Genomic DNA, 17869 nt, shown 5'->3' on the forward strand with positions numbered 1-17869 from the left:
ATGCCATATAATAAGACTAAATATCCGAAGTTGCCAGTCCCCTGCAATACGTAGACTGTAAACAAGTCCGTATCGGCACCCTAGCTGCCCCACCATCCCAGAGGAACTGGCCCAAGGCTGCATTCATCTGACGAAACCACAGCGGGGGAATCAGATAGGTATGATTCTGCAGTTGATCCAGAAGGCGCAGGAGTGACACCATCTTAAAAAATGGCTGTCCGGTCATACATATAAGGGGCATGTGAGACCACTTCTTGATATCCTCACGCACGCGATCCCATACCGTTGCCAGGTTACGATCCCACGCCGTGGCGGGAGAGTCAGACAGAACCACCTGCACTGATGATGCCCAGGAACCGCGCGCGCCCCCACCTCCCAAGACCCACAGGGTGGATTTCCGAGGGTTCATATATAATCCCGAGGTTTCGCCAAAGATCTGCATTATGAGCAGCAGCCGAGGGCCCGTCCTATTTAAGTTGGTAAGGAAGAACAGCACATCATCGGCGTACAGTGCGATGCGATCAGACAATCCGTGTGCCCATTAAAAACCGGACACCTGAGCGTCCATCCTCACCCAAGCAGCAGTCACTCCAACGCTAAAGCAAATAAATAAGAGGGTTACGGACACCCGTGCCTGGTAACCTGTCTAATGCCGTATGTAGAGGAGACCAAGCCTGTGACTCGCACCGACGTCGTTAAGTCTGTGTACAACAGGGTTAAATATGACATAAATCGAGGTCCGAGGTCCAGCCTTCGCAGGAGAGCAAAAAGATATACCCAGCTCAAAGAATACCCATGTCCGCCAGCAGGAGCGCTGCCCGTACCCCCAGACCCTGCATAGTTGCCACCGCACCTTGCGCCTGTCGAATATTGTGGTGGGTCGCCCGTTGGGGGCATAAACCCTGCCTCATCCGGATGTACCAGCAAAGCTATATGGGGCCGGAGACGATGCGCTAAGGCCTTGGCCATAACTTGACCTCGACGTTCAGAAGGGAGATACGAGGCGTGGTGCTGGGTGGTCTGCCGGGCTTGTGAAAAACGTGGGGGCAATATTTTCATAGCTCATCTATTCCGTTCACATGAATTCAACATTTTCCAGATATACAAAGATTATTTTTGTGCTTCTCCCAAAGCCCCTGATTGAGTACTGTCCTAGGCTGGAAAGAGAAAGGAATGTGGAGGGTTTGCAAGCATGGGGGTAGAAGACTGACAGGTGTTTGGGAACTGAAGGTGATAGATAGCGAGGACTCCGACTAGGTTTAGTGCTCTAGAAATGCTATGGCTAAATTAATAAAGTTCCATGCCTTTTGGTGCTTGTGTACAAAATGAGATTTACTTACTGGACATGGAATGACGGATGGGGAAATAGCATTGTTTTGCAGTAGGTTGTTCTAGTCTGTCTGGATCCCAAAATGTGGTTTTTACTGAATTGATTCAGTACAATTATCCAATGCACTATACTGTGGAGTAGTGTGGCTCACTGGTTAGAGGCGGCAGGCCTGAGAGCAGAAGTCAGCCTGGGACCAGGGTTCAATTCCCGACGCGGCAGGGTCGTGGACCTTGGTCAGCGGACTCGATAATTCTAGCTTTGGTGCTTACTCTAATCAGGGGTTCCACTCGGCAACTCTGGGCATTAGCTTGCCTAATCTCCACAACGGCCCCACCAATTCCGGGGATGCCTGGCTCCACCTTGGGGACTCCCAGCAAGGGACCATCCCACAGGGAAAGCCAGGACGGGTTCCCCAGAGTTATACAGCGCCGGGACGCCCCGTTGCTGGGGCAGCTGTGCGCTTTACAAGTATACTACATTTACATTTACATTTACATGTACCATTTATGATCCATCATTTGGCAGTGATGTAATGTATGTAAACTGTAAGTTCCTCCGACATCGAGTCAAAACCAACAAATTAGCACCAAACTGAGGTGTTAAGATCCTAATCAGAAATATCTTCAAGTTTGTTTATCTTCATACTAATGTTGGAAAAATTGGAACAGAAGAAAATAAGTAGTTGACACTTAAACGTGCCCATTGAGTCTCTCTTCTATTTCATTTGAGAATTGTAATGATGAAGATGCGGCAATGTGAGCAGCACTGCTAGTTGGAGGATAAGGGCTCTACCAAACAAACATGGTCCATATTCAGCTACCTGCCCAGCATGAACAGCAAGGGAATGCACTGGTGGTGAAATTGGCCAAAGAAGGGAACCAAATATTGAACACTAACAAAGTTATCTTCCAGATTCATATCCTGGTGAAGCAAGTTTAGCATGAAAAGAGTATCGAAAACCGTGACAGAATCCGAGATGAGTGAGAAATGACGCAATGAGTAGGCTATGGAAATTATACCCTTTGTTTATTTAAAAAAGAAAAGGGGACAATGGTTAGTGAAGTCATGTAGGAATAGCACTCAGTGCAACAGTTCGAGAATTGTAAGGGGATGGGTAGGAATTTCTTTTTGATGTTTTTTGGGGGGCCATGAAAGGGTTGCTGGTTGTAACTTGAGGGCTTGGGTGAAGTGATAAGTCGGCAGGAGAGAAAGATAGAAGATCCGTGGAAGAAATATTAAGTTGACTATGCAATGTCTTACCCTGCCAGTCTAGGATCTCAATCGCAGTCGACACACCTTCCTGTGTCTGAGCAGGTAAAGCAGTAACGTGATAAGCGCTTGGTAGCATTTGCTGGTGGTGGTTCCTAAAAAAGTGTATTGTGTGGGTTATAGTATGCAAATGCCTATGTCAAAGAAAAGGTGGTTAAATGTTACGAGTAACTTTCAGCTGATAATGAGATGACTTCATAAAAAGTATACAATATAACCTATCTTGACTGCTGCAACCTTGCTTTATTTTCCTGCAGTCATCATTCCCTCTGGCAAAGAAGAAAATCGTTCATTATACTGGACTTGATCCAAAGAAACAAGCAAATGCTGCATTCCTGATAGGCTCTTACACAGTAAGTATTTAACTATTTTAAGTGGCGCACACATGATCTGATCCATTTGATGCACACAAATCTTTACACAGCTTCTAAGAATGGATAAAGTTAACCAGTGTAAAGTTATAGATGTCTCTTAATTATTTTAGTTATTCTGACAATTTAAATGTTTCTGTAAATATCTTACTAAAGCACCCCGTCACCATTGTACATTTGTGTGACCAGGCCTTCACAACAAGGGAATTTTTAAGGTGACTGATTTAGCAACTGGAAATTTGTTCATGGAAGAGACTCTCCTCGTTGGCACATCTGAATGAAGTACAGTCTTGTTTAGTAAGCTTGAGTTTTATTGATTCTCTCTGGTAAATATGTAGACGTTGCCATGGAACTCATTCATTTGAGAGCACAATTCCTAAAAAAGAAGTGGGGGAACTAACCAAGTTAGGCAGTATGCAAGTTATATCATGGCATGAAACATCACTGTGCGTGACATCGCACATGTCTTCGCAGGATGTGAAATCATAGGAAGTGGCATCACAACCCATGACCTCTTAGGCAGTGACATCAGATTTTAACACTTCACACATGTTTAGCAGGTTTATCATGAGTACATTTGAGCGCTTTGCGAGATTATCAAATTAGATTTTGCATCTAGGTTGTGCCAAAAAAGTAATGCAACCCGACACAAAAGTTGAACCTCAACTTATACATTTAATTTTTTTAACTCTGCCATGAAGAAATTGTAAAAGTAGAATGTAGCATTCAATCTTTTCTGCTCAATTGTTTGCAGAGTCTGCATTGTCAAATATCTTATGGAGGTAAGGCACCTGCTGTAGAGATCTTTGTGTGCCATGGAATATTCATAATGGAAAGATAGCTCTGAAGGTTAATGTATTTTTTGGAAAGATCTGTTTTATCTAGTCCCAGTTTTGAATCATAGTAGCATATAATAGGGTTCATATGTCTCCTGCAAAGCCATCATGGTATAGTCAGATGACAAATTTTTATTTTATGTAGCTAGGTAAGTGGGCTACTGCTTTTAGCGCGGAGATCCTTTTGTTACTTGCAGTTCATAAATTGCAATCCTACTCATAAAGCACGGTGAGCTATGAAGGACATGTGACCCCTGCACATTGTAACTCTCACTGTCGTATGTAACGCATCTTGTACATTGATTTACACAGACATGATTTGTTGTCAACATATGTGTAATTGTGATGTAAAGCATTCTGACACCCTACATCTGGATGCCTAGCACTATAAAGGAAACAAAAAATAGTGGCATTTAAATTATTTGTGTAAATAAAATGACAGCGCGTTTGACATTCTTATAGTGCATCAATATCTCTTATATACAGGGACTGAAGAAACTCAAAAGCATGCCTCTCTTTAGTATGTTTTAAAGTAATAACAAGCTGTGTGCCTTTTGCTGTTCCTCCGTTGTGTTTGCATTTAGGTGCGAGGCTCCTGATGGCTCCCAGCCAAGATGCTGGAACAAAAGGAAGCCTGATGGCATCCTATGAAAATAGTAGATAAACGCAGTCTACCTGCGTGTTCCCTTGACTCGTTCCCTGATTCATTCTTACAGAATGCAGGGATCAGGGAAAAGAGAAGCATGTTTTCTGAAGACTGAAGCTGTTATCCAAAATGGTAGTTAGTTTCCTACTCCTTTACACTAATGAAGCCAACACCAAAAAGGACGAAGTCCTAGAGGGGTGCAAAAATAGGTGGAAATACTTGTCATGTGAACTTATGAAAATTGATGTCCCATATTCTATGTAATAGCTCGGACGTTTCACAGTGCATGCTGCAGTATTGTTTGTTTGGCCTGATTTTGAAGTATTCAGAGTTGACGTAGATGTTTTGGTATGAACTGTAATGCACAGAGCAAACTTCATAATGCAAGTAGAACACCTCCACATATATGTATGATGCTTCAACTTCCACTCTTCCACACTGTTATGTTCACCTCCGTCTTAAACATTTTTTAACCATCAATCTTTTGGAGTATATACCATGCACTTTTTGACCATTTCTTTTGAAGCAGTCAAGATTCTCCCTTTTTTGTCCCTCCATTATCCTATTCAATCCAACTAACAGATTTACATGTCCACTGCTCAAATTAACACCTATTTCCCTATACTAACCCACCACTAATCCTTTTTATGTTCTGGAGTAGCATGCTACTCATCGAAAAGCATTTTAACGCCTTGTCAGGAATAGTTAGCGGTATAGAAATACAATTGCAATATTAAAATAAAAAGTGGGCATAAAGTGATAAGGAAAAAAAGTTGTCTTTTCATATCCCACCATTGCTAACTACCAAGAACCGTAGTTCTAGTATTTTGCTTGTTTTGATGTTGGTTTAGATTTTGAGATGTATTGTTGTTGTAGGGATTCTGCTCAGAAACAGAACTATGCTTGGAACCATAGAACATCGGCATTTAGGTACTAAGTCAACTCAGCTCACCTCAATACCTGTGAGCCAGATGCAGACTAGCTTTAGTGCCTCACTTGCCCTCCTAACCTTACCGGAGAAACAAGTAAATCGGCACGCAAGAACAAACCACTCACAACCCTCTCAGCAATCGCAGTAACCGGATACACCTTTTCATTCTGTCACTCGTACTCTTCCATAATAATGTAAACAAGAACACAAAGAAAGTTTTGAATATTTATTTAAATTAACGCTCTCTAAAATGCAGTATTCGTGCCACAATTAGAAAACAAATACATATCAGATTTATTGTTAGCATGGCTAATGAACCATATACTATAAAAAGTCCGTCATGTTATAAGACCAATATAGCCTAAACACCCCCACCCTTTTTTTTTCTTCTTTTTTTTCTGAAGCTAAATGATTATATATCAAAGATCTCTGAGATTAGTAGCGGACCCCATACCATAGCATAGACAGATGAACGTTCTACATCTCAGCTGGCGCAGAACCCTCGCTCATTGTGTCTTTACTTACTAGTGTTTGACCAGAGAGAATAACAAGGTTATTTGACCTTGTCTGTGATCATACTAAATCCCAGAAAAAGAACAGTATGCGAAACCTAAAGCAGATTCTGTGCAAAACCACAATGTGGCACAAAAGCACGTTTATGTAGTAACGTGTGCAAAAGAAAATGCGTCCCACAACGTGTACAACCAGGCCAACATAGAGAAATCTATAATGGGCCGTGCAGGAAACTTATGACATTGTCACACCATTGGTTGGATGGCCCCTTTAAGTTGTTTTTCACCTTCCTCTGTTGCATATGTATGACATTACCTTATTATGGCAGAGCATCATTTAGTCAGTAGTGAGCAAAGAAGTACATCTAGTAAACCTCCAAAAACGTACCAATATTACATTCCTTAGTTACACAGGCCCAAAATAAACCACTTTTACACTTTGTTCATGGCAAAAGGATGACTTGTTTGTTTGCATGGTTTCATCTTGAAACCATCATGAAGGAATGGTCATAGGAGTTGACAATTGGTCTTCAAGTATATTGTTCAGAAAGTTCTCTGGTAGGTAGGGTATTATATTGGTATTTTTTTGTTTCAACCCTGGAAGGCCCAGAATTGGATTCCAAATAGATGAATAAGTAGCTGCTCTGATTGATTGATTGATATGAATGTTTGATGGATATCTTTTTCTTTTTAGAGGGGTGGATATTTGAGGAATTCTAGTGTCATTTAAGTGATGAGGTGATTGTTTGAATTAATCTCTGCCACTGGTAATTACTGTGGGCCATAGTCAGTGCGACGTTTTTTCCCCCTATCATGCTGCCTCACACAGGAAACAGCCATATACTAGTCAACCATGCCCTGCTCCAAATACGAACAGCACAGCCAGAGAAGCCACACCAAGTCCCCTCTGAAAAGGATCACAGACAAACCCCAGTCCGATTTCAGCCTATTTGGGCCTTATCAATTGGGTGCAGCTTGAGTCCTATGACATAGTGGCCATGGGACCCACATCTGGGCAGAACTATCTCAATTATACCCAACTTCTATCTCTGCTAAATTACATAGTTTTGCGGAGAAATGTGAAGGTTAGTTTCATCTGAATTTGACCTACAATGATTATCTTATCAGGTTTATATCTTCTGGCAACTGAATATGTTTCTAAGAAAAGAAAGCCGGGTCCATTAAGGAGCAGTCGTTTCGTACCCAAAAGATAACCACAGACCCCACAGTAGTGGCCACACAAAAGCAGTGATGATGCAACTCAAAGAACATCAGACACCACAATATTGGCTTTATAAGATCCATCAGTAGATCTGGCATAACGGAAAGAATAGCCACAAACACCACATTAGTGAGCTTAGGAGGTATACCCAGATGCACAAGGCATTGCAACACAATTATAGATATAAGCACTGCAGTAGTGGGTTCACCAAGAAGTGGAGATGGTGCAACTCAAGGATCTGTCCAGACACCAAGTAATTGGTCTTTGAGGTTCACCCAGATGCGGAAGGTACAACCAAGGAAAGCCATGAGACTGTGAAGTCTACTTGTAAGCGGTGCTAGCGCAACCCACGGTAACCCCACAGTCCATTTATACACTGTGTGAAGGAGATGATTTTGGAAACTCTTAAATATTGGTGCCAGCGTATGGATTGTGTTGTGAATTTATGCTGGACACAAAGCACCTCTACCCTGATGAATTCAAGCACCTGTGATTCATATAAAGTAGAACACTTATGAGAACTGATGATGTTGGCAGTGAGCCTCTTCATTTTATTGTCCTAGTTATTGTCCTATCTTAGATGCGCAAGGCACTGTAACTCATTGCTCTTAGTAGGAGCACCCTTCCAGCTTTGCATATTGTATTGCTCGGTGTCTGGGTCTTGTGATATAGGTAGAATGCAAACTGCACTAGGCCACTAAGCTTTCATCCCCATTTGAACATTTTTTATATAAAGTGATCCAAAGTAACAGTATTATATTTTTATATGTTTGTGCATTAGCCTCTTCATCTTAGTGAATAGGAGTTGCTAAATCTGACATGTCTGTTGAAATTGAGACACTTTGACCGGAGTATGTAAATCTGCCACCTATGATATATTGTGATTGCTATACCACATCTAAGTTTCAGAAAATACATTTGTGTTTGGATAGTATTGAATGGCTGCAGTGTTTACAGGCCAGCAATTCCCAATCAAATGGGAAGACCAGAGTGCACTTTTCTTCGTCTTTCGCTGTGCTTTGTCAGATCTTATTCATGTCAATCGAAGGCTATGTATGTTTGAATAAGTCAGAAATATGCTGATTTGGACAGGGTCTGCAGAATTATCTTTGATAAATCAAGAATTCCTTTTTACTCTACAGCAGCCCAAACTATCAACGATGCAAGCAGTTTGCTAACTTCCACGTGACAGTAGAGCGATTGAGCGCTTTTTTCAGCTCTGTCTATAGAGATATTTTTTTAAGGCAACTCTTGTATACCTCGTGAAAGAGAGCATCTTCAGCAATCAGGAACTTTTCTTATTTGTGCTCTACCTTGCTTTGTTGATTAGCATGTGATGTTGGGTAATATCTATCACACCATTTCTTGAAGTCATGATTTAAATTCTGCACTTTTTGGAGATTTGGGCGACCAATGGGGTTTATGGTTTCAATCTTTTTATTGAAATAAATGCCATTTACTGCAAACCTGCAAAACAGCAGTGCGACCAATTGTGCCATGCAGGGCTCCAGTGCAAACAAGTGACATATAAGTTTATCAGACAAATCAAACCATAAAAATGAGACCAAAGAATAGCCCCTCCCCCCCCAACCCAGAAATAGGAAAAGAAGAAAATAGGAAATAACACTCCTCCCTCCTCCCCCATATCCCCCAACCATGCCCATCCAGAGATAGGCGCTTCCTAGTCGGCATGACCCGCCTCCAACGTGGAGGCGTCCAGTGGTGTCAGCGCAAAAGGCGCAGGTATCTTGGGCATGTCAACTCTCTAAAGTCCTGTGCCAGGAGGGCCAGGAAGGGCTGCCACAGGTTGTTAAATCCTGAGCCTTTGCCAACCGCGGTGAGCGAAATCTTCTCCATGCCCAATATATGCCATAGGCGGTGAAGCCACCCTGTGAGTGTTGGGCTACGTGTAGACTTCCAGTGTGTGAGAATGTTTTGTGTGGCAGAGCCCAGTGCAAGCGCCATTTATTTCCCCCTCGTCAGGGTGGCCAGAACGTCGTCTACATACAAACTAATGGTGTGGGTGTCACTGCCAAAGCGTATTCCCGGAATCCCGGATGCTCACGTACTCGTTGCGCCAGGGGCTCCATATATAAGGCAAAGAGTAGGGGCGATAGAGGGCACCTGTGTCTAGTGCCTCTGTGGATATGAAAGGGGATGGACGCATGCACGTTCACATGCACCACAGCCGCAGGGCCACAGTAACAATTGAGGATGCGGGTCCTCATCTTCTCCATTAGGCCAAAACAGAGCAGCACCTGCTCCAATTAGGGCCAGTGCACGTGATCGAATGCCTTTTCAGCATCGATGGCCAGAAGCATATAGTCGCCTTTTTCGATGAGATGGAGCACCCTCTTCGTATTGTCGCTGGTCTTCCTTTGGGGTATAAACACCGCTTGGTCAGGGTCGATTAACCCAGGAAAGTAGGGAGCTAGGCGGGTCGCAAGGAAACTCTTATAGAGCTTCAGGTCGATGTTCAACAGAGAGATAGGCCGGTATGCAGCCCAAAGCTTCTTATCCTTACCGGGCTCGTCAATGACCACTATATCCGCCTGAAGCATGGTAGAAGGGATCGCCCCCGAAGAAGCGAAGGAGTTAGAGGCGCGTGAGAAGAGGAGTTAGCGTGGGGCAGAACTGCTTATAAAAAGCCGCCGTGTAGCTGTCTGGGCCTGGTGATTTAGCAATTTTTAGGCGCGTGATGGCGGAGATTACTTTTTCTGGGCGTAACTCGTGCTCTATGTGGTCAGCCTGCGCCTGGGACAGGCTGGGCAGAGTAACCCGATTCAGATAGCTATCTATATCCGTCGATTCTAAATGCTGTGCAACGTACAATTGTGCATAAAAGTCTCGGAAAGTCTTAGCTATGTCAGCGTCTTCAGTGTGCGTGTGGCCTGCCTGGTCACTGATCTCCTGTACCCCGTCGCGCGGCCGGGACTCCCGTAGTTTGTGTGCTAACAGCTGGCCGCATTTGTCCCCGCCGACATAAAAGGAGTGGCACAGGCGGAGAGCCGTATATTCTGCTTTATTGCGATCTATGGCCGCTAACTGCACTCTAGCTGCCTACAGCTGACGCCAGATGCGCGGCGCTCCAGTCCGTTGATAGATCTGTTCTAACTCGCACACTTTCTGGGTGAGGTCTTCCCTCTTGCGCTTACGTTCCGCATTGTCCGCCGAGGAGACAGCGTTGATTGCTCCCCTAACCACCGCTTTCAGGGCTCCCCATCTAGTAGAGATAGGGGTGTCCGCATTGTTATTTATTTATTTTATTTATTTATTTATAAAGTTTTATATAGCGTGAACTCATTGTTACATAGATAATCATATAGTGTGTGCTGAATCTTGGCAACCGTGTCCGCGCGGTGTAAGTGGGTGGCACACGGAAGCACCACCGCCGAGTGGGAGGCCGGACGGGGAGGGGGGCAGAGTCTAATTACTACCGGAGCATGATCCGATAAGGCAGCCACGAGGATATCGGAGGAGAGTGTAATGTCCTTAACCACTTCAGCGCTAATGACAAGGGTAACTCGTCATGGACTTTCCATTGATTTCAATGGAAAGTCAATGGAAGATCATCAGGTGCCTTAGCAGCCAAGTGGTTAATAGTCTTGGTGCCTATAAAGTAGTTTAATCTAGCAAAGGTCTTGTGAGCAACAGAGTAGTAAGAGTATTCTCTAGAGTTTGGATGGAGGTCCTTCCAAAGGTCTCCCAGCCTAGCAAGTCCAGCGTGAGAAAGAGCCCCTAGCTGGCCGAAGCGTTGCACCGACCTGTCTAGCTCGTTGTTAAGGACTAGATTGAGATCAATCCCCAATAGCAACCTGCGCTCCGGAGTGGCAGTAGCTTTAGTGAGTGCTTCATGAAGAAACCGCTTCTGCCCCTCGTTAGAGGCGTAGATGGACCCTAAGATCAATGAATGGTCCCTAATCGAGAGTAGGTAGGTGAGGAATCTGCCCTTAATTTCGGCCTTAATTTCGGCCTCTTTTTGCACCACTTTCCCCTTAAAGGCCCTGGGTATCAGGATCACCACCCCAACAGATTTTGTGGGTCCCGAGGAGAAGAATTGAGTTGGAAAAGCCCGAGACTGAAGTCTGTGACCATCTTTGGCCAGCAAACGCGTTTTTAGTAGCAAGCAGACGTCCGCCCCAGAACTCTCCAAATAGGCCAGAATCGCTTGGCGCTTAATGGGATTGTTAAGTCTTTCAGACTATGGGGAGGCATCTACAGTGGGGGGATTCTGCGTTGAAAGTGTGCGCAGCCTATGGCAGGACTGAGTGCGACGCAGCCACAGCTTAGGAAGGCATATGGGGCATGTGTCGCCAGCGCAGAGAGCCGATCCCAGCAATAGTGGGAGATCGAAGGGAAGCGCAAAGGGAAAGAGAGGAGAAAGGCCAAAAGAAAAGAAAAAAATAATTTGTTAAGAATAGAAGCAATATTCAATCGGTTCGGGGGGGGGGGGGGATTGAGGGAGAAACGCTCCCAATGGGAGAAGGGAGGTTCACTAATAGCCAACATCTGGAACTTAGAAGTCCGTCATCCCAAGAGGAACAGGAAGGGTCCGGTAAGGGGTCAATAGAGTGGCCAAGGGTAACCCCACCCTCCTGCCTCCGTAGAACAAAGAGCAGACAGACCTGCTTAAGATCATGAGGATTCAGTCTTTGCTAGCTCCTCAGTCAGGGACTCCAAGGCAGCTTTTTGATTCAGCGCTATTTCTGTGGGGTCCTGCCGCTTGGAGCGCCTTCAGCATCGCTGCTCTGCCAGCCCGATGGCAAGGCCTCCGCGGCGGGGCCTGAGCCACGGTTCCCCCATCCTCTTCCGGAAGAGCAACTCCTAGAAGCTGGTATTGCTTCCTGTCCATGCCGAAGATCAGACTGAATGGGTGTCCTCAGGAGTAAGGTATGTCTCGTTGGCGGAGGTGGAACTTGATGGGGATGAAGAGCCTGCGTTTCTGCAATGTAATCGCCGCAAGGTCTTGGTAGAGAGTGGGACGGTGGTCCTGGTATGCGATTAGGTGCATAGACCTGGCCCTGCGAAGAATCTCCTTTTGTGCGGAAGTCTTGGATGCCGGCCAGGATGTCAGCAGTGGCAGCCTGTCAGCTGTAGGAAGCCCCACCCTGTGAGCCCTATGAATCTTGATATCAAAGTCTGTGTTTCCCATTACATGGTTGAACTGTCCCTGTTACGAAGGCGAAAAGGTCTCCCGCCTCCGCGTTCGTTGCAACTCCTCGGGTTCTTATGTTGTGCCGCCGGGAGCGGTTTTCCTGGTCCTCGAGGTGTCATTGGAGGTCTAACGGTTGTTCATGGATGTCCTGTGTCCCTGTCATTCCTTCCGTCCTCAAGCTCTGCGACCCGTTCCCCAATGTTATCAACATCTCTACGAATGTCCTTGATCTCAGAGGTGAGATCGCTTTTCACTGTTTGCAAGTCCTCCCGGAGGATTGTGAACAGTGACTCGAGGAAGGCCTGTGTCACCGGCTCCTCCTGGGCATCTCTCGGTGTGAGGGAGGACTCGGTCTGCTGAGATGAATGAACCATTTTAAAGGGGCCCGCTGGGCGCGCGACAAGAGATCCTTCACTGTGAGGTCGGGCTTGGCGTCCTTGTGGGTTTTGTCCCTCCTGGTACGGGTGGAGGTCATATCCCAACCCTGCGCCCCCGGGAGTGAGCGGAGCGGGCCCGTCCCCTTCTCGCTGGAACAGGGCCACGCAAATCGGGTGAGTACCCAGGGGCTCAGCCCAACAGCGTTTCAAGATACAGGTCAGAGGCTATGGGGGCAGCGTGATCAGGGCGGAAGCACCCAATATCGTGAGAGTCCTGTTTCTTACTCTCGGAGTCGGCCTTCTCCAGGACCAGGGTAGCGCTCTCCAGGTAGGCCCTCCTGTGAGCTGCTGTTATCACTGTTCTCAGTTCTCCCAGTTAGAAGCCGTCGCCCCACAGATCCTGCGCAACGGAGGTCGCTGGCGAAGGCCCACCGAGTCTCCCACGGGCCCAGAGGACGCCATTCGTATTGGGTGTTAGCACAGGTCAGGTTGGCACAGCCGACCCTGGTCAATCTGTCAGGACCACCGGCCCCCAGGGGCGAGGCTGAAAGGATGTTCAGGAGAGCAGGGCTCCAGACCTCCTTACAATGTCCACCACGGACGTGTTGGTGCCGGGCAGGCTCCACGCCTCTTATCGCTGTAGGCGCGATCCAGCGCCGGACCCCAGCGCGTCCCCCTCACCTCCACGGGTAACTCTGGTGCCATCGCAGGCACGCCGCTAGATTTCAGAATGCTGCAGGCACGGGTGGAGCCCAGCAGCAATGGTAGGCGGCAGCAGGCGCACCCCCAGCCCCTCCGTACGAGGTCCCGCAGCCCTAGAGTCTCATACCACCGGTGTCGCTGCAGGGCAGATCAGGATCAGTATGTCGCCTGGGGTCCCACCACCAAGTTTCGCCGGGGTCTCAGGCCGCAGGAGCGCAGCCGGGGGACACGCCAGCTTGCCGGCTCACCTTATTTGCAGGCCACCCAGCAAGCTCCTCTGGGCCGGCGGCTGATAGCAGAGTCCGCTGTCATCAATGCAGGCCCCCGCCAGGCAGATCAGGGCGGCTGGGTCGGGGGAAGGCCGATGAATCAGTGCCGTGTGTCTGCCGTTGGATTAGGCCCTGCCGCCGTCAGCAATGTACGCCTCACAGCCCCAGGCTCGCCTACCCCGATGTTGAGTGTGAGGGCCGGGCGGCAGGCAAAGCAACAGGGCTCCGTCTGAAGTGTGTATTCACCGGCAAGGGAAGGGCAGCTGGGCCGGAGGAAACCAACAATCCGATTCAGCACGGCCGCTGGTGGAAAGTAGGCCACACCGCTGCAGTCTGTGTGTGCACCACGGCCTCCGGGACCTCCGGTCTCGCCACCCGAGAGAAGGGTCGGATGGCAGGCGATCCACAGCCCGGTAAATCGATCGTGCGAGGCAGCCCCCGGAACGTCATGGGGGAGGCAAGGATGGGCGTTCGAGTCAGTGCAGCTCCCACTAGTCACAGGCCGCGTCTGTCGCTGTAGTGCAGGCAGCGATGCCAGAGCTCACCAGTGGCGGCGTGTGGAGCAGCAAAATGTCACCTTGCAGTGGCCCTCGGTGCTACGGCGCATGGGGAGATCGTCACACCCACTTGCACGGCTCCGGAAAGCTGCGGGTCTGTGCTTTAGATCGGCACCCCCTCCACCAGTGAGGTTTAAATCACCTTTTATTTATTTCTGCTGGAATTTTTTTAAGAACAGATGTTATTTGCCCATGACTATTTTCTTGACATTTAATACTCCTAGGAGGTATGTCTTCCAACATTTTTCTTTTTTTTAAATAATTTTTATTAAATTGTACAAAAACAAAATAACAAACTTCACCAGGCAGAAATATAATGAAGCATGGTCATGAGTCTGTGCATGCAGAGCTCCAACTGTACAGTATGCATAGTGCATTCAATAATCGAGGGGGGGGGGGGGGGTAGCGAGGTAACAATCAATAATACAGTCACTGATATAAATCGGAATGTCAGTTAGGGGGACAAAGACATCGGAAGATGAATCATGTGGGGGAGTACATACATTTCCATGATATGCGTTCCACTGTGACCAGATCTTGCCCCATTTCTTGTGCCTGCCCCGTAACAAATACAGTTTTCTCCCGAAACATGCACCAATCCATGTTTTCTTTCCGCTGCAGTACAGTAGGCGGCCTATGGGAGCCCCAGAGCTGCGCAATATCCCTCTTCGCAATCACATTACCAAGGGTCGCCCAATGAACCTGTGCCGTGTTGTAATCGTTGGGTTCCCAAACATTCAAAAGACAACGCCTGGCTTCAGGCAGCAGCGGCACACCAGTGACCCTTTCCATCACCACATGCACTCGGGACCAAAACTCAACCATCTCCGGACATTCCCACAGAATGTGGAGGAAGGTACCAGTCATACCGCAGCCACGCTTACACAACCCGTCTGAAGAATAGCCCATACGAACCAGACTCGGACCCGTAACATACACGCGATGGAGGATCTTAAGTTGGACAAATCTAAGACAAGCAGGTATGGCAACCTCCTTAGGCGAGGACAGAGCAGATTGCCAATCCCCGTCGTCTAGTTCTAATCCGTCAGCAATCCACAAAGCCCTGAGGCGCACAAGCAGATCGGCCCTGTTATTGATCAGCTTCTTGTAGATCAATGAAATTGTGCTGTCGGGCACATGGCCATCTAGGATACGGTCCTCAAGAGGGGAGGATTCAGGAATATTGGTGCCCACAGCAAAAACTGAGAGTAGGGCATGGCGGACCTGAGCATACCTAAAGAATTCTATGTCACCGAGCTCGTATTCCGCCTTCAGCACCTCGAAGGACTTAACGTTACCTTTAGACCAGAGGTCACCCACCTTGCTGATACCAATCATATCCCATTTATCAAAGCCTTTCGATCTCCACAAATTACCCAAATCTTCAGACTCCTACAAAGGGGTTGTGCGGGTAAGTCTATCACACCACCCCAATGCCGCATTTGCGTCATGCCCCACCCGTACAGCCATTTTAGTGGGTCCGGCCAGTATTCTATAGAGCCTCTTGGAGTATAGCGCCCTGTTGAAATTCCCCCCCGGCAGAAGGTATTTATCCATTGCGAAAGCCGGGGCAGGACCGAGAGTATAAGGCGCGTGGTTGATCGCACTCAACTGAGAAGCCCAATAGTAGCGCTTGATGTCCGGGAGGGCAATGCCACCATCATACCACGGAAGTGTGAGTTTGGAGAAGGAAATGCGCGCACGCCCATCCCAGACCAGTCGTCTCTGTAGACCCTCCACTTCACGAAAATAATCCGAAGGAACTGGGTCAAATGAATTCTGAAGTGCGTACAAGAATCTGGGCAGGGACATCATCTTGAAAAGAGCCGCACGATCTAGCGGTGACAGTGGCAACTTACGCCATCGTGCAACATCAAGCTTCAACCGTTGGAGAGAGGGCAACAGATTACGCTCGTAGCGCACACAGGGGACCAAGGACACATAAATCCCAAAGTACTTAAAACCAGTCTCAGTTACTTGAATTGGAAATCTACGAGGCAATGGAGGGAGACCTCCTGCCAAAACGTAGACACAGGATTTAGTCCAATTGATAACGAGACCCGAGTTCTTTCCGAAGGAGGTCAGAACATCGAAAAGTACATTCAGGGACTTCCGGGGGGAGGTAAGGTAGAGGAGGATATCGTCTGCGTATAGCGAGACACAATCCTCAAAATCAGGAGTCCACCGAATGCCCCTCATTGGGAGCCATTCCGCTAATGGTTCTAGAGCGAGGGCAAAGAGCAGTGGAGACAGCGGGCAGCCTTGCCGAGTGCCACGCCCAAGTGTAAAAACACCGGACACCTTCCCATTAACCACCACCTGAGCCAAGGGCCTCTCGTAAAGGAGTTCCACCCAAGCGATGAACACCGGGCCAAATCCAAAGTTCGAGAGGGCCGCCCAGAGGTAAGGCCACTCGATGGTATCGAAAGCCATGGTAGCGTCAAGGGAAGCCAAAATGGCCGATTCATTGAGCGTCCCAGCTCTCGCGAGAACACCATGGAGTCTACGAAGATTAAGGGCGGTGTTTCGGTGTGGGATGAAACCGGACTGATCCGTATGGATCAAATCCCCGATCACCTTAATCAAACGATTAGCCAACAACTTAGCCAGAATTTTAGGTTTCGCATTAAGTAAAGAAATGGGCCTGTACGACGCACAGCGATCACGCGGCTTGCCCTCTTTATGGATGACTACGATGGTAGCAAGTCGCTGATTGGCGGGGAGGGAACCAGAATCTAAAGCCTCAAGGAACATCTCCCTCAAGTAGGGCGCCATTTTGTCAGGTCGCAGTTTGTACAATTCAATGGGCAAACCATTGGGGCCCATTGCCTTGCCAGACCGAAGGGAACGGATAGCAACTGCGACTTCATCCACCGTAAGAGGGGCCTCCATGAGGTCTCTAACAGCGTCAGAAAGGCAGGGCAATGCAATGTCCCGTAACAGCAAGCGGGAGTCCTCCTCATCTCTATCACAGACCGAGGCATACACAGTCTTAAAATGGTCTACAAAACACTGAACGATCCCGACGGGGTCAATAACACACTCACCGTCAAGCCTCTCAATCACCGGGACAACACGGTTCATTCTGTCTTTCTTGTTCAACCACGCAAGCAATTTACCGGCTTTGTCCCCCACATCATACAACCTGCCCTGTTGCTCTCTATTCGTCACTTTCGCCGCATCCGTAACGAGAGCTCTGTAATCGGCTTGTTTCAAACTGAGGGAATGCAGCTTTGCACGAGTTACTCCCGATACAAGATCATTTTCTAGCACAGTTATTTCGGTTTCCAAACGTACAAGTTCCACATTATTAGACTTTTTGGCAGCAGCAATTAGCGACAGAGAGTGCCCACGAATAACCGTCTTAAAAGCTTCCCACAATGAAACAGAAGAAGAAACAGACCCCACATTTTCGTTAAAGTAATGGTCAATAGCTTTCACAAGTTCAGAGCGGGTTTTGGGATTGCGGAAATACCAGGGATTAATAGGGGCAATTCTACCCTCACTGCCCACCCCAACCTCGAAACAAAGCCACAAAGGGGAATGATCAGAAATACCTCTGGGGAGATGACGAACTTCTCTAATGGAGGAGGATTGGGCCGATGGCATCAAAAAATAATCTAGCCTGGAGAGACTGCCATGGGCCCCAGAATGAAAGGTATATTGTAACTGCGTAGGATGCATCAACCTCC

The 17869-nt window shown here is 47.5% G+C and overlaps 1 protein-coding gene across 11 annotated transcripts in view; it reads left to right on the forward strand.

Annotated features, from left to right (window-relative positions):
- Positions 1–17869, forward strand: part of CDC14B (cell division cycle 14B) — a 640126-nt gene that overhangs the window by 234922 nt on the left and 387335 nt on the right. For all 11 annotated transcript variants that reach the window (XM_078675678.1, XM_078675670.1, XM_078675671.1 and 8 more), the window contains exon 4: positions 2857–2952. In XM_078675678.1, the coding sequence (XP_078531804.1) occupies positions 2857–2952 (96 nt within the window). The remainder of the gene's footprint in view (positions 1–2856; positions 2953–17869) is intronic.

This window comes from Lissotriton helveticus, chromosome 2_1 (genome assembly GCF_964261635.1).
Source record: "Lissotriton helveticus chromosome 2_1, aLisHel1.1, whole genome shotgun sequence".
NCBI classification, from domain to species: domain Eukaryota; kingdom Metazoa; phylum Chordata; class Amphibia; order Caudata; family Salamandridae; genus Lissotriton; species Lissotriton helveticus.